Below are 16,598 nucleotides of genomic sequence, written 5' to 3'. Positions count from 1 at the left end.
GAAAAATTAAAAAAAAATACAGATATTAAAATTTTAATATCAATTTATTAGATACTATTTCTTAAAATAATTATAGGATAAAAAGTCACATTTCTTCTAGAATGTATGAATGCCCTACTTGTTTTCTCATTTTTGGGTAACTAATAAAGTACTACTTTTTTTTTCTGAGAAAGAAGCAATCTTTTGAAACATTCTTCTTCACAACAAACATTTACTGAGATTAATATTTTGGGCTTTAGGCTATATGCAGATTGTCTTACTACATTAACTAAAGAAACTACCCAAGCATTGAACCATTCCACCAGTAGATAAAACCACTTTTTAAGACAGGAAAATCGGGTTATACAACTACATATGCTAGACATGTTAAACTAGCATCCATCTTTACGTCTGAAGCCGCCTTAGGCATTTCTCTTTTGGTTAGCTTTTGCTCAGCAGGAAAGTTTAGGCTGATCTTTTAGTGAGTGAAAGAATGGTGGACACCATCAACTTGTAGTCAATTGGCTTTGTTAGATAAGCATCCATTCCCACCTCCAAGCATTTTGCTTCATCTGATGACATTGCATGGGCTGTCAAGGCAACAATGGGAATGTGCCAACCTGTTCCTGCTTCTGATTTCCTGATTGCTTTTGTTGCTTCATATCCATCCATCTTTGGCATCTGTTTTAACACGAAGACAGAAAAAAATTAAGCAGTACAACATAATGAATTTGAGCAAAAATGATTAAATGGTATAAGTAGCTCAGCATGAAGCATTATTTAGTTAGCATTTCTTTTGAGCACTTTAGTTTCTGCTAACCAAACAAATGCTTCGGTTTCTGATTTTTCTACTTTGATATGTAGTACTTTTAGTATGCATTATCTTCCAAGTGATTTCTTACTTGACAATCCATTAAAATCAAATCATATGGAGGAGAATCACAAATTTCTGTCTCAAATCTGTTCCTTCTTTCTCGGAACGAGGACTCCTTTCTATGCTCTTCTCCATCAAGCAAGCAGTTGAGGGCGTCTACTGCCTGCAGTCCATCCCCAACAGCATTTACTGTAGCCCCCAATTTTTCTAGCATGATGGTTGCTACTCTTTGAAGAATAGGTGTATCTTCCGCAAGCAGTATCCTTAGGCCTTCAAGAGATTTCTGTCCATTTGCTGCCTTACTGGTATATGAATTATCTCTATCTTTAGCACTGCTGCTGACTGAAGGCTGTTCTGGGGAATTGGAATTTTCACGTTTGGCATCTTCAGTGTCATGTAACTTAGGCCTGGCATTACATTGATCTTCTTCTGTCCTTAGATTGTTCATTTCTGAACCTAAACGTGTGTATTCAACCAAGCAGTTCTTAAGTGTCTGGCAATTTGATGGACTGGATTTTACGGATCCTTCTCTTGGTAGCTCTCCAGTTTGCAAAGAACTTACAGAATTAGCACCGCTCATTTCAGAATTATCAGAATCATCAGAGCTGCAAGTCTCAAAATGAGTTGAATCAATTTCGAGACATTCATGAGAATCACCTTCTTTTGCTGTACCTTTTGATCCATTTGGACTTCTCTTTTGAAGTTCAACATATCTCTCCTCTATAACTGCTTCCAAAATATGAAGCATTTTTGCCTTGTATAATGGCTTATTAACCATCAATATATGTCCTTTCCTGCGGAGCTCCATCTTTACAGCATTGGAAGTATCATGATTCAGCAACCAAGCAAATTTCACTTGACCAGAGAATTTGTCAAGAAAATTAAGCTGTTCTTTCCATATATCGGTGCTCAAGTCAAGCAGCCCCAAATCAACGACTATGACGTAAACTGGGTTCCTCATGCCTTGTAAGCTGTGTATTTTAGATCTCAGAGGTTCACCTAGTGCATAATGAGTGTCAAAACCACAATTACGAGTTCTGGCACGAAAAAGTTCATGAAGGATTTGTGTCAGCTCATTCCATTCAGATGCTTCCAAAGTAGGTACATCATTTCTAGACAGCCACTGGGACATAATCAGTCTACCCATGCTGCCGTGTAGGGCAAGGATCACCTGCATTGATGTTTTAAATACGTTAGCTGTTACTGTTGCTTTGACTTTAGGCTGCTTTTTGAGCGCCTGAAAATAGATTCTATGTTCTAACTGTAACAGAATTGGTAACCTCCCAAGGCTGATACTCAGGCAAGCTGAAAGTAGAATTGTTATTTTCTGGGAAGAGGTTTAGATAGAATGCTAGCTATTTATAATCTAATGTGACTACCTAAGAATGCCCAACAGGATAAAGATAACAGTGTAAAATGCTTTCTCAAAAACCTGTCCAAGAGATGAGTAAAAGCTGTAATATTGAGTCTCAAGATCTTTCTGTTTTTGGTTTATGCAAAATGAAAATCAAACTTAGAAGGTGACCAACAAAAGTAAAGGGAAAAATTTGCAGATTCAGAGAGCATAACTTTACTTACAGCTACACTGTGTTTTGCAAAATTCATTTGACCATGTTGTTCTGTGCCATCTGCAGGAGTGCTGAGGAGCAAGTATAGTCTTACTAGAGTTCCTGGACCATTCTTTTTTACAACCTTGATTTCTCCACCCATCTTGTTTACCTGCCATCGACAGTATGAGCGAAGCAAAGATGCAATTCATCATTTTGTGCGTTTGATTATATAAGATAAAAAAAATTATCATTATTCTTAAGAATTTATTCTTGTTTTGGCCACAAGGTTTCGGACACACGTGCGATGGTTTTGCCTTCACTTACCAAGGTTCTGACAATGCATAATCCAAGCCCTGTGCCACCATGCCTGAAAAACAAAAAAGATCTTAGAACTTAATCTCTGTTAATTACATTTCATAATCTGTCCATGGATTTCTTTCAAATTAGATCACTTTCCGTTTTTTACAATTGACCAGCTTATAAAAATCTGATCTTGCTTAAATTACTTACGTTCGGGTTGTTGAAGGATCAGCTTGCTCAAAGCTCTCAAACACAGATTCCCATTTGCTTGGATCAATTCCTGCAGATCATGGAAGATAAAATTGGTACAAGCTACCTCGAAATATAACAGTTTCGATTTACAATACATATATAACTCCTACTGTTTCAAAAATCAAAGAATCATACCCAAACCGGTGTCATCAACTTCAAACCAAAGAATCATTTTGTTGTCTCTTTTGCTATCCTTCTTCATATAGTTGCCATGTTGCTTCAACTTTGTCTTCAATGCAGACAGTGGTTTCTTCTGATCGGGGGAAAACTTCCCAGAATCACTAGACACATTGGGATTCTCACACCATCCACGCAGGATGACATGACCCGCTGAAAGCCATTCGAAACAGTTAATCATGCAAGTTGTCTCTAAAGGTAAGTTCTGTTGTAGTGTAAAAACTCATCATCATTGTATACGCATAAATAAATGTTGTTGAGCTACTTATCTATGATACTTGTTTTTTCTGTTTTCAAAAAATATATATAGTTACTATATAGTTTTGCTTGGTTCAATCCAATGGTGAAGTGTGTAAACTACAGTTAAAAAAATAAGTAATGTAAATGTTCATCTTACATGTTGTGAACTTGATGGAATTGCTTATTAGGTTTGCAAAAACTTGAACAACTCTGGCAGAATCTCCTCTAACTAATTTTGGAATATCATCTGAAAATATTTAGCAGGAAAAATGGAAAAGGGTTAGATAATGTCTGTATTCAGATAAACATAGATTTAGATAACAAGTTTTGATTGGAAAAAATAGTTTTCTCTCCCCAGAAGTTTGAGACATACCAGAGAGATCCAGAACAGTCTCCACATTGTGGTTAATGCACTGTACGGAGAACATATCAACGAGTCCTTCAAGTTCCCGTCCCAAGTCAAACTCAGCTTCTTCTAACACCAGTTTTCCAGATTCAACCTATGAAATATTTGGAACAAAATGATTTGGGCGTGACTTTCAAGGTCAGAAGGTGCACTATCAGATATAAGTTCTACAATCTATGATTTCTGAACCGGTAACTGCTCACAGTCTCTCAACTTGCTTCCACAAGTGGGCAATTAAAAACTCCTTGACTAACTAAATTTGCCCGGTTAATCCAACCATGTAGCAACTGTTAAACTATAATCGAAGAATGACATGTTGCTTTATTTATTTAATCCTTCCTAAGGACGCTCAGTTCTATAGTTTGGAATTTGGTTAAACTGTAGAAGGTGCTGTTACTTAAAAGTTCCAATTCCATATTGGTTTGTCCTGTATCTCACCTTGCTCAGATCCAATATGTTGTTGAGAAGCCGGAGTAGAGCTGTTGAGCATTTACGGATCTGGCTAACCATTGCATACTGTTCATTTGTAAGACAGTCATCGCAGATAAGAATGTCCAACAATCCAATAACAGCAGCCATAGGCGTCCTTAGTTCATGACTGTAACACAAATAGATCCACAGGGTGCAGGCATGATGTGTAACAAGAAGTCAGTGAAAGTTACAATGGAATAGTGGCTTGGCTAGTGAGTTTTTAAGCACATTTCCTATAGGCAAAATAACTAAACAAAACCTAAAGGGAAAGGATAATTTCAGATACTGAAATTGGTCACCTCATATTTGCAAGGAATTGGCTTTTGTAATTGCTTGATGCTTCAGCTCTTCTTCTTGCATCAAGATGACTTATCAACTCTGCTCTGAGTTTCATTTCCTTCGATACTCCATTTGTCAGTATCAAAATACATACACATCCGATGACTAGGATACATACAGATGCAGATATCAATATGATCAATGTTTTCAAGGCTCTTTCTTTAACTTTTCCCATTATATACTTTCTTGGAATGATGATGACTCCAACCTGCACCAATTCTAACCAATTTTACTGTCTTGTCAAACAGTGATAAACATTAGTAATATGTATAATCCGATTGAAACATAAAGAGATCATCTCCGGAATATCTTTATCTGGAACTAAAAGTCTGAAGTCTGAACATGCATCCGATGATCCAATGCTAATTTCAATGTTAAGAAAAAGATGAAATATTTTCTGAACTTACCATAGGCAATCTTTTTAGGTTCAGAAAAAATGAATCAATGTAATAATGCTGGCCGCCAAGATTGGCCTTCTCCACATGAACCACATGACCAGGAGGAAACTTGTTGCCATAGGCTTTCTCTAGCCATTGAGCTCCCATTCGTATCACGTTGTCCTCTGAATCAACAGCCATCATAAGCTTGGGCCCCTTTGTTGTATTTTTTAACAGCGGAGCATTTGTGGATGTAGCCAGTAAGTAACCCTCTTGCGAGGTCAAATAGATATACCCACTATGCGCTTCAACCAATTCTTTCATCAGCTGGCCTACACTATAAAGTGCAGTGGTAACACCAACAACAGCTACTATACTAGTATTGGAAGGGTCCCATACCGGCAGTGCTGCTGAAAGCAACGGTGAATCTGTATACTTGCTCACTGCGACGTGCCATGAAGCTACCCCGTCAGGAACTTGTGAAGGACCTGCTATATTGATAAGATCATCTGGTGGAATTGGCAGTGCCTTTCCTGTCTTCTCTCCAGTGATAGGATCAAGTGGTTCACGATACCAGGTCGCAGAAACATTACCATGAATGAATTGGTCATTCCACCCATGTCGCGATGACGGCATTTTGCTGTCATAAGACTCACTGGCACCGATTGAATAATTTGCAAGATCAGAGTAGATGTAAAATGTATTGTTACTCCTGTGATCTCTATGGAATGCCTGGACAAATCCATTTCTGTAATTTATAGTTATGGCATTGAGAGCTTTTCGACTGGCAAATAGTGCCCATGTTATGTCTTTCATCATTTGGTACAGCTGCTAAGAGTGCAAGAAATCAACCGAAAAAAAAAAAGGTTACTGAATTGGGATTTCACAAAAATGTTTCAAAACCAAATTACCACTTGATAAGCACTGTTCAGACAGAAGAAAATAACCAAGGATCAACCTCAACTTGTTCTGCTTGGTTGGAAGGCTTGATGTACCGCCTGATTACATATTCTGACAACTTGACCTGGGCAGTTGTTATTTCCGAGGTAGAATTCAAGATGTTCCACATCCGTAAGATAGGCCGCTGAAGAAGCTCATAACGAAGACCAAAAGTTAAGGTGTTTAGTGATTTTGTTGTATAAATCCTTGTAAAATGCCATGTTAGAATTGTTAGCAGCCCAATCAAAATAGCTAGCATGACCTGAAAGCATACATCGGGAAAAGCTTTGATTAACAAAATTCAGGCTGAAATGATTGAAAATTCTAACTAAAAATAACTGTGAAAGGAAAATTTGTACTAACCATGATGGCAAGGCGAGCTACAAAAACACTGTAGTATGATGAGAGACAATGAGTACTTGCATACTGGAACTCTTCCTGTTCCACATCCGTATGGAAAATCCTACGACCTCGGGGGGCTGTTCTCCTTCCCCAAGATGAAGCAAAACCTGAAATTCTATTGAACACCTTTCTCAAAGGAGTACCTATTGGAGAGACTAGAATTGGTGAACCTTCAAAACTTCTAGCAGAGGTTTTAAATGATTTTTCTGCCATTTTTGAACCTATGAAGTACTAATATTTTCACATTCAACAAGATCTTATGTGCATGTCTATGTTTTTGTATGTGTCTGCGTACGCATATGTGCACCTATATTATGTGCTATATTTAAGAAGTAGAGAATGTATGTTGATTCTTAAATGGGGTGTTTTTAATATACTGCTTCTTGTGTCATCTGCCACTTTTTGAAGGCAATGCACGACGACTTCAATTTTCAGAAGTGGAGGTTTGTGGTGTTTTATTCCTCATCCACTACATTTTTGCCACATCTTTCTTTGTTTCTTTCGTTTTTCCAACTCTTTCCTTCTTAAATTCGACTGTTGTACTATTAATCTTCTGATGTGTCCAAATTTTTTGTAGAAAGTCAGTGAAACTTTTCTGTATACTGTGTCAAAAATACTGAAGATTTCAGGTGAGCTTCAATATTCTGGTACTTCAGTAGTTTAAGAATTTGGTTTTGTCAGGCCGACAGCTTTCAACAAGCAGGACTCGAAAGAAAACAAACTTTATCTAAAGCCATCAACGAATTTTAAAACCGCCTCATATCTAGGTTCAAAGATGTTTCAAATATAACTCAACTTTAGGGAAATGTTTTAACTACCATGAGCTTTAGGGAAGTGTTTAACTACCATGAGCTTTAGGGAAGTGCTCACATTTCAGAATTCCTCTTTCGGTGGGATAAGACTTGTCCTACGTAGTTAGCTAGGCAAGAACGACGTGAATAGCTAATGATTACATTATTTTTATTAAGATGAACGACCATAGTAAATAAATTACAGGTCGACTGAGGGATATTTGCCAACGGAAGAACTTTCATCGTATCGTAATATTGTTTTATGATTCAATCATTAAATATAATTGAAAATCTTTCTCACCATTTTGTCTGATAAATCTTAGATAAAAAAGAAATCAGTAATTTGAAAATGAATACTTTTGGAATGTCAAATTTTGTTCATCATCTTAATTCATAGCCACATGATCTTCGCAGTATAGGATGAAACCATGAATTGTGTAAACAACTATTTGCATCATATGAAGTACTTTACTAATAGAAATGCATTAAGTTAATAAGTATAAGGCATATATTGCTAATAATCATATAATTTGTTCCAATCTGACTGCCTAAAATAAAGAGTATATATATATATAGATAGAATCCTTTATTGTACTAGTAAGATAAGTTTACAAACAAGTGGGGATAGTTGATGCTTTACGATTTTTGCCATCAACGCCATTCGAGATAAAAGGCTAATTAATATGAAGGTGGGCGGCTTAAAATTAGTAATAAAATCCCAAAAAAGTATGGGCGTGCAGTATGTTTGTTTGATTCAGAAGCCCTTCCACCTCACTAATCCATCAAGCCTTCCATGGACTTAACAGCCACTACATATTTGACGAAGCTCAGGTCACCATGACTTGGTGTGTGCCAATAAATTTCCCACACCGTGTCAGCCTTATTGCCTTACCTAAAAGGATAACACAACACAAAGAAAAAAAATAATAAATCATCTACCAATAAAAAGATAAAATTTTAATTAGGTCACTTTTTCATATAAAATGTAGAAAAGAGGAAAAAAGATAGATTTGTTACAATAATATCCAAGATAATCATTTTCTAATGTCCATTCTTTTCATATTAAAAGGAAGATAGAGTACTAAAGGTAGATTTTGTTATAACAATATCCAAGATAATCATTTTGTATACCTTCTTATCATATTAAAAGAAGATAGAGTACTAAGGGGTTTTAGGTCATAGTTTATCTTGTGTCTTTATATTCTTTACCCGTTTAAATTGTCTTTTTTTCTTTTTTCTTTTTTATGAAGAGAGGGTTTGGCTGTAACTTGATAGGTAGATCTAGATTAAATTATATAAAAGATTTTTATATTTTATAAAAATTTAAAATTTAGTTCATATATTATAATTCATATACATTTAATTTTTGTACAATTTTAATTTAATAATCTTAATTTAATAATCTTAATTTAATTATTAATTTAATTATTAATTTAATTAATTTTTTATTATTAAAAATATTGATGTGATCATTGACTTAATGATATAAGTATTTACCTGACAGCTTAAGACAGATAGTTGCAAGTCGTACATTCGAGATTATCTCAATAAATTATCACTGACAAGACTCGAAACTAAAATCTTTTCATTGAAAAAAACGACCTTAACCGATTGAACCAACCACTTGTTGATAATGATGTAAGTTTTGATTTTATTGATGTGACGTTACGTCAACTTGAATTAATGAAATCAATTATTAAATTATATAAATAATTTTTATATTCATATAAAATTTAAAATTTAATATATATATTTATCGAAATTTGAAATTTAGACTCTAATATAAAAAAATATTTTAAATATTTTACAATTTTTAAGTTTTTAAAAATATTAAATTTAGTTTTTTACTATTTTAATTTTTATAATTTCATTTTTGAAATTTTTTGTATCTTTCAAATTTTAACATTTTTATTTAAACAAAATATTTAATTTTAGTATTTTAAAATTTTTTGGAATTTTTTTAAAATTTTTCTTTTTTTAATTTTTATAACACAAGTTTATAAATTTAAAAAAAAATTACATTTTTTAATTTTATTCAAGTAAAAAAATTGAAATTAGAAACTTTTCGTATTTAATTATTTCTTTATTTTTTCGGATTTTTATATTTTTCCATTCAAATATATCAAATAAAATAAATTTTAAAGATTCGTGTCTTTTTTTAGTTATTTATTTAATTTTCATTTAAATATTGTAAAAATATAGAAAATTTTTAAAAAATTAATATATATATATATAGAAAATTTAATAAAAATTATAAAAAGCTAAAAAAAATTAAATATTTTGCTTAAATAAAATGTTAAAATTTGAAAACATAAAAAGTAAAAATATGATTTTTATTTAAAAAATTCAAATATTGAAAAAAGGAAATTTGATATTTTCTAAAAAACTAGAAAATTTCTAAAAAATTCAAAATATTAAAAATTTCTAGATTTAAATTTCTTAATATTAAAAAATTAAAATACAAGACCTTTCAAAAAATGAAATTAAAAAATTTAAATATTGAAAAAAGTAAATTTAATATTTTTAAAAAACTAGAAAATTTATAAAAAATTCAAAATATTTTTTTATTTTATAAAGATTAAATTTTAAATTTCTAGTGAAGAGATTAAATTTTAAATTTTATATGAGTACATAAATTATTTATATAATTTAATAACTGATTTTATTAATACAAATTATCATATTAACAAATCAACACTATATTAGCAAAACTAATGTCTACGTTATCAAATTAATAATCACGCAAATATTTTTAAAAATAAAAGAATAATTAAATTAAAAATTAAATTAAAATAATATAAAAATTAAATTTATATAAATTATAATATAAAAATTAAATTTTAAATTTTCACAAAGTAATTTGACCTAAGGTCTGCACTGCAAAATTTTAAGCTTTCAAAGGACAATCTGAGTCCTGGTCCTGAGGTCCAGTCGACAATTTTGGTAGAGGAGAAAGATCTTCCGTAAGATTGTTGATGCTAACGGGCTTTTATATCTTCATTTAGATGGGTTATCAGAAAATTGTTTGGTTTTATATTACAAACTTTTTTTTTTTTAAATTTAAGCATAAAGAGTTTTTGAGTTTTATTCACTATTTTATTTTGGGTTGTTCCGAAAATATATAAATAGATTCAAACAAATTTATTTATATTAAATTAAAATTTATAAAAAAAAAATTTTTAAATAGTTTTAAACCCATATAATTAAAAAAAAAAAGAAGGTAGAGTCTTTTCCCAATCAACCATTCGCTGTGCAAAGTCAATGGCGAATAAAGTGAGATATAAATGTTGAGAAAATTTGTGATCAGAATCAGACAAAGAATCAACCGGAGATGTTGCACCAAATGGGTCGAAGAGGTAATAACCATAGACGATTGGTTGGTTTCCACAATGGAAGAGCATTTGATTCGTTACTTGGACTCGAAAAAAGCTTATGAACATTGAGAGCCAGTGGCATAGATTTAAAGCGGACACCAATCCAACATACAAATCATTAACAAATTCACATTCCAATACCTTCCTCGTTGACGGCCCCATCACAAAAAAAGCTATATATATTATAGTCATGCTACGTGCTAGTTGCTAGATGTCATAGAGCAGACGTGGTGTATCCCAAATGGCCGAACGTGGTTTGCACATGGCTAGCTTTGAAAGGATTTTGGGGGTCCACCATTTAAATTGGGTAGGTGGATGTGGCCCCTGATGCATTGGGGTCCAGAAGCTGGTGATGAGAGTTGAGAGCCAGGTGATAAGCCCAACTAATTCTAATATATGGTCTCCAGGGGATTTGATTAAGAATCAGAACAAAGCAGGACGAGTATTCTGTAGTAAATGGTATCTATTTTGAGTGATGCAACAATGAAAAAATGTTTGGGATGAAGGTAAGCTTCTTCAATCCTTGATCATGATAGACTATAGCTTTTTTTTAAATGTATATTGAATATACAAATAATTTATCAAAAATAATTCCCGACAGTAAAATTCCAATCGAAGTTTTTTAAAATCAAAATTTAAATCTTACCAACTCAACTAATTTTTTTGGAAAAAAAAGAAAAACTGGGCGAATCCTTACCTAACTGAAGCGCGTATATTTGTCGCGTACATACAAACCCCAGCGAAAAGGTTGGGTGAAACCTATGAAGATAATGCTGTTTAACCCATTTGCAGGCAGGGGATTGAAAAAGAAATCGACAGAGAACCAGTATAATCTATTATTTAAGAGTTTATAATTCCTCCACTACCAGAAGTGGAACCTCCACATGAGGAAATGTTATCGCCATTTGCCACTGATATTAGCAACAAAAAGCTTACACTGACTTGATCAGTTCAAATTAATGTGAAATAATCAAGAAAAAAAAAATACTATAACAAGTTGATGAAGACAATTTTGATCTAGTTGTGCAGATAATGTCCAGCAGATCCTAACAAATAGGGTTCAACTTCAAACTAACACGCTCAAGCAAGTCACGGGCGTGAAGGGTGAAGCTGCTGATTCTAATTTTCATAATTATCAGCACCATAACCAAATTAAAGCCTTCTAATTATTGCCACTAATGATAAAAAATGTACAACTGAAAAGAATAAAGGAATAGTCAGTTAAAAACAGTATTTTTACATGTAGGGTAGAAATATCATACCAAACAACAAATATCTTGATGATTTATGTAGCTTTGGGAACATAAGGGTTATAGACAGATATCTTTAAATCACAAATTTGAAGAACAGGTATTTGAAAGCAATCAGTTTGAGCTCTTTCCCTTTGCCTCTGCAGCTGCAGCCTTAGCAACCGCCTTGGCTAGCTTGCTAGGTTTTAAAACACTTTTGGGGTTTAGTGCCTGCCGGATTTTAAATGCAGCCCATGCTGTCCCCACAGCATGCCCTGCAGCACCAAGCCCTTCATTTGTGGCCTCAGCCGCTTTTTCTCCATACCTGCAGAAGGAATAAACTCCAATTTGTATCTCTTTCTTAATTCAGAAGATGATTCAGAGTAAGAGGAGAAGCTTCAAATAAAATTGTCCTCTGTGTATGGTGTTGAGTGCATGGGCCTGTGCCTTTGTGCATAACAAATAAGGTATAGAATCCCTATTGTTAATGCCAAGAAAATATTTACAATCCCTGAGTCTGATGGATGACAGCATCCCTTGAACCACATCTATATCCAATAATACTATTGTTAATGCCAAGAAAATATTAAGTACAATCTCAGAGTCAGATAGATGCCAACGTCCCTTAAACCACATTTATATCCAAATTAAGCTTCAGTTGCTTGTCTGTAATCTATTATGAACTTACCTTTGGTTAACAAGTTCAGTTGTCACGGTGGATGATGTTGACATTACATTTTTCCCAGCTACTTCAACGGCATCACATATTCTATCTATTCACAAGGTAATAATACAACAAATTAATGTAAGATTACAACAACTACACAACAAACTAAGCCTTACATCCCAACAACTTAATGTAAGATTAAAACAAAAAATACAGTTAATTAATAGTAGAGGTGTGAACGCTGCTTTTAAATGACCAAATAAAAGTTATATCTAACAACCAGAAGCATTGCATCTGATCCTCAAATGCCCAACATTCAATGCCACAAAGTTGCAAACTTAATAAGACAATCAACAAAACCAAACCCTGATTAGAATGGCACAAAATGGCAACAATTTGTTGACTGCCGAGGGATAACAGTGTCATAAAGTAGCTCACCAACAAGGAAACTCAAAAGAAATTCCATCACTCAAAGCCAACAGGGACTTCATTCATCAGCATATCAAGAAGCTTAATCGTGCATATGGCTCCAATCTACCAACTTGCCAAACTCATCTATGTGACCTCTAAATTATAATATGGTTCCAAGAGTATAAAACCTAACCAACCTAACAAATTCTCAAATTCACTGTTGAATACAAACACACAGACACTAGCACACAAGTTGCAACCATCCCTCCTCTACTTTAACTTAAAATCTGTAGTCCAGACACCAATAGAAGCTGGGTATGGTTGAGTTGAAAGAGCATATTTGACAAACCATGTAAACAGGTCAGAGATAAATCCTAAGGTAATATTGGTATGGGTGATCACTCAAAAAATTATGATATCCACGCATGGTGATTAGATCATTGTGTTTGGTAACTACTTAATGATCTTATATGGTAGTAATCTTGAATCACCAAGAGTGATTAAATCACAGTCTTGGGAGGTGATCTAATTCCTATCCAAAGAGATGGAGAACTTTTATCATCAAAGTGAAATGATATGTAAAATTAAAAATAGTCAATATTATCCATTTAATATGTGAATTAAAAACTTGTTTATTTTCAAAATTAATTGTACTTATTTTATATTATAATTTTTTATATTTTCAAATTAATATTCATTTTAACAAGTTCCAAAATAATTTGAGAGATTTCTTTTAATTTTTTAATTTATATGATATAATATTTTTATTTTTAATAAGTTCAGTTTATTTTTAATTCAAATATTTTTCACATTATTTATACTATAAAAGCTAGTTTACCTATTAGTAAATATATTTTTATATTTAATACTTTAATTATGTTTTATTATAAAGTAAATAAAATATCACTAATATCTTAAAATTATTATTTTTCAATGATATTGAAACCATTGACTTCTGTAACTATTATCATATACATGATTATTTTGGAATTTTCAAAAAAAATAATGTTTAATTTTTAGTAATACCAAATACAATGATCTTTAATTACTAAAATTTAATAATCCTTAAACAAACAAAGTGATTTAAGATCACGAATGATAAGATCACCTTAGTAATAAGATCACCTCAATAAACCATGATGATCTTGAAAATGATACCAAACATGACCTAAGATGAACTAATGGCTAAAAAGTTAGCTAATAAGCTGATTTGATGACTGAGATTTAATGAAATGAAAAATTCAGGAATAGATAATACATGCAAAAATAGGGTGTAATGAGATAGGAATCCCAAGGCATTTGAATATCTCAAGTTTAAGTTGTATGGTTAAAAACCTAAATGGAGTCTACACCTATAAGCAATAGCCTATGGGGCGCAAAGACCAAATGACTCTAAACCATCTACTGTTTTCAATGCCACCTGAAGAGAGGAAACCATAATACCAGGATGCAAATATCCTTCAGCTTGTATCAATCTACCGCAGACCTAGAAAGACCACGTAGGCAATGTATTTGTCATCTTCTCTATTGATATCTAGATACTTAAAAAGAGCAATAATCCTTTTGGATCGTATAAATTTAGCAAAGCCCTAGATGAACCTAGGATGCAATGAGGTTGTCATCTTTATTGATTAGCATCCACACATAAGGACACAAATAAAACATTCTTTTTTCTTTGTAAATTGCAAAAAGATGGATGACATTCTAAAACGATGCATGTGAGCATAAGAAATAAAGTGACGATAGATTAATGACATACTAAACCCATCTAGGGTTGCAAGAACCATTTCTCCAGGCAGGAGACTAAAAAATTTCTTGCCCGCTTTTGAGTTTGCAACTGAGCTCATAACAACTCCAGAAACTTTCACAACCCCAGAGAGAACCCCGTTCGCCACTTTCTGTGTCATTTTTGTCACCTTCTTAACCCTGTATGTACAGTTAAACCAAAAATATCAAGGAGAGTTTGCATCAGAATTAGAAATAAAAACCACAAGAAAAAATGTTAACTTTAGTACCGTCATTATTATTATCCATGAAACTCAACTTAAATCACAAAAGAAAAAAAAATATGGAGCAAAATTCTTCTTAACAAAGTTGTATTTCAGTTCCAGTTCCATTTGAAATTTCATTGCTTTCAGGCATAGTACTTGAAGGAGAAAATGCGCAAAGGGTTATCACATAAATTTATACAAATGAAATGAAAAGAATTTCCACTTTTCTCTCCCTATCTTGCAGAAAAAAAAAAGTGTTTCAGCATTCTGACAATACCAATGTTATTGTTGTGCTCCGCTTCCTTAAACACACTGCAAACCTAATTCTATACGAAATTGTTCAATAACCTTTATCTTGTTTCTATATTGGGGGAATATATGTACTCTTTATGCTATCTAAAACACAATGACAGAGCTTGTGGTTATCCCACCATGCAAATAAGCTACTTGTTTCCAAATCCAAGCATTACTATTAACCTTATGACTTCATTAACTATGAACTATATATTTAAGAGCAAGAAAAAGCAAAAGGCAAATGGAAATGGAAATGGAAATGGAAATATAACAAAGAAAATTCATAAATCAAAACTATTCATTTCCTAACCTCTTGATTCTCTTCAATGTCTCTGGACTAACCTCCGCATTCTTTTCAGCCGGACTCATTCTCTTCTTCAATACCTCATTCCCTCTCTTCAATCTATCCACTGTCACATCTCCACACCACAATATCCCCTTGATCAAATGCCCTGAGCCTGCCGCAACCGTCTTAGCCGCTCTCCCGCTATAATCCTCCACATTAGGCGCCAGCGTGGTCCAATATGCCGCACATTTCCCTTCCATCACCTCTTTCATGGTCTCTGACTTTAAATCCGCCGGCGACATTTCCTTCGCCGCAAACACCGCCCCATCCAACACCTCCTCCCCTTTCTCCGCCACTCTCTGCACCGTAAAATAACTGTAACTTTGCAATATAACATCTAATTCTCTCAACAAATATTCTTGTCCTTTCGAAGCGAATGTCAAACCGTAATTAAGCAAATCAGATCCGTCGCCGGAGGACTTATTCTTTCTCTTTTTATCATCGTCATCGCTGTCACTCGAATCGTTTTCGGCTTCCTTAGGTAACTGAAGAGAGAAGAAATAATGAGAATCGTCAAGTTTCACGGTGGCTCCGTCTTTCATTAACGGCCACTGGATTTCGTCAGCGACGCGCGCGAGTACAGCGACGATGTTTTCACCCTGCCAGAGACGAATCACGGTGAAATCGCCACAAGCGAGCTCGACGCTATAAGATTTATCGATCAAGTTGAGGATGGCGCCAGGGATCTTGATTAAAACTTCCTCGACAGCTTCCGGTGGTGCCGTGGGCGCATGAGAAGAAGCTGAGTGGTCGCTATGGCCGCTAACGGAATATTGGGGAGAGTCTGGGAAAAGATTCTCGACGAGATCGCGCAAGTCGATGGAAGGGTAAAGGTTATTGGAAGAAGATGAGTATTGCGGGATATCGGGGTTTGATTTCACCTCGGGGTAAAGGGAGCTAGTCTGATTAGGGTTCTGAGAATTCATTTTCCTCTGTTTGGTAAAAGGGAAAATGAGAGGGTTTTTTTTTTTTCTTTTAACAAGAATAGAAAAAAAGAAGCGATCCTTGCTTTGGGAAACGAAAATTATGGAAGACGGAGAAGGTGAGAGGACAATAAGACGCGTGCAGTCGCGGATTGGTTGTTTTAACAGTTAAACTGTCAGGTATGTTCCCGCGCGAGAACGCAACTGTACAAGATTTACTACTTTATCTTTCTATTTGTATTTTTATTTACCGAGCTAGATTTAAG

The 16,598-nt window shown here is 33.8% G+C and overlaps 2 protein-coding genes across 5 annotated transcripts; both read right to left on the bottom strand.

The window, feature by feature from the left end:
* Window positions 1-305: 305 nt before the first annotated feature.
* Window positions 306-6,732, bottom strand: LOC111292477 (histidine kinase 1-like). Its single transcript, XM_089766730.1, has 13 exons — window positions 6,268-6,732; window positions 5,924-6,166; window positions 4,996-5,793; window positions 4,549-4,796; window positions 4,217-4,376; window positions 3,746-3,872; window positions 3,530-3,619; window positions 3,091-3,285; window positions 2,914-2,983; window positions 2,728-2,770; window positions 2,432-2,572; window positions 882-2,024; window positions 306-660 (listed from the first exon to the last, which is right to left on the bottom strand). Exons 1-13 carry the CDS (start codon window positions 6,517-6,519, stop codon window positions 445-447), a joined length of 3,726 nt encoding a protein of 1,241 aa, XP_089622856.1. The 5' UTR covers window positions 6,520-6,732; the 3' UTR covers window positions 306-444.
* A 4,883-nt stretch (window positions 6,733-11,615) lies between these two features.
* Window positions 11,616-16,542, bottom strand: LOC111292513 (protein EARLY-RESPONSIVE TO DEHYDRATION 7, chloroplastic-like). 4 transcript variants are annotated; one of them, XM_022884935.2, is made up of 4 exons: window positions 15,374-16,542; window positions 14,538-14,704; window positions 12,389-12,473; window positions 11,616-12,248 (listed from the first exon to the last, which is right to left on the bottom strand). In XM_022884935.2, exons 1-4 carry the CDS (start codon window positions 16,333-16,335, stop codon window positions 12,203-12,205), a joined length of 1,260 nt encoding a protein of 419 aa, XP_022740670.2. In that variant the 5' UTR covers window positions 16,336-16,542; the 3' UTR covers window positions 11,616-12,202. The 4 variants fall into 4 exon arrangements, with proteins under 4 accessions (XP_022740670.2, XP_022740667.2, XP_022740671.2 ...); XM_022884932.2 differs by having other exon boundaries at window positions 11,616-12,025; XM_022884936.2 differs by lacking the exon at window positions 12,389-12,473 and having other exon boundaries at window positions 11,616-12,025.
* Window positions 16,543-16,598: the final 56 nt, after the last annotated feature.

The sequence above is a fragment of the Durio zibethinus genome, chromosome 10 (genome assembly GCF_047325235.1).
Source record: "Durio zibethinus cultivar Kanyao isolate XHJ-2024 chromosome 10, ASM4732523v1, whole genome shotgun sequence".
In the NCBI taxonomy this organism is placed as follows: Eukaryota; Viridiplantae; Streptophyta; class Magnoliopsida; order Malvales; family Malvaceae; genus Durio; species Durio zibethinus.
This window is presented reverse-complemented; position numbering and strand designations above follow the sequence as displayed.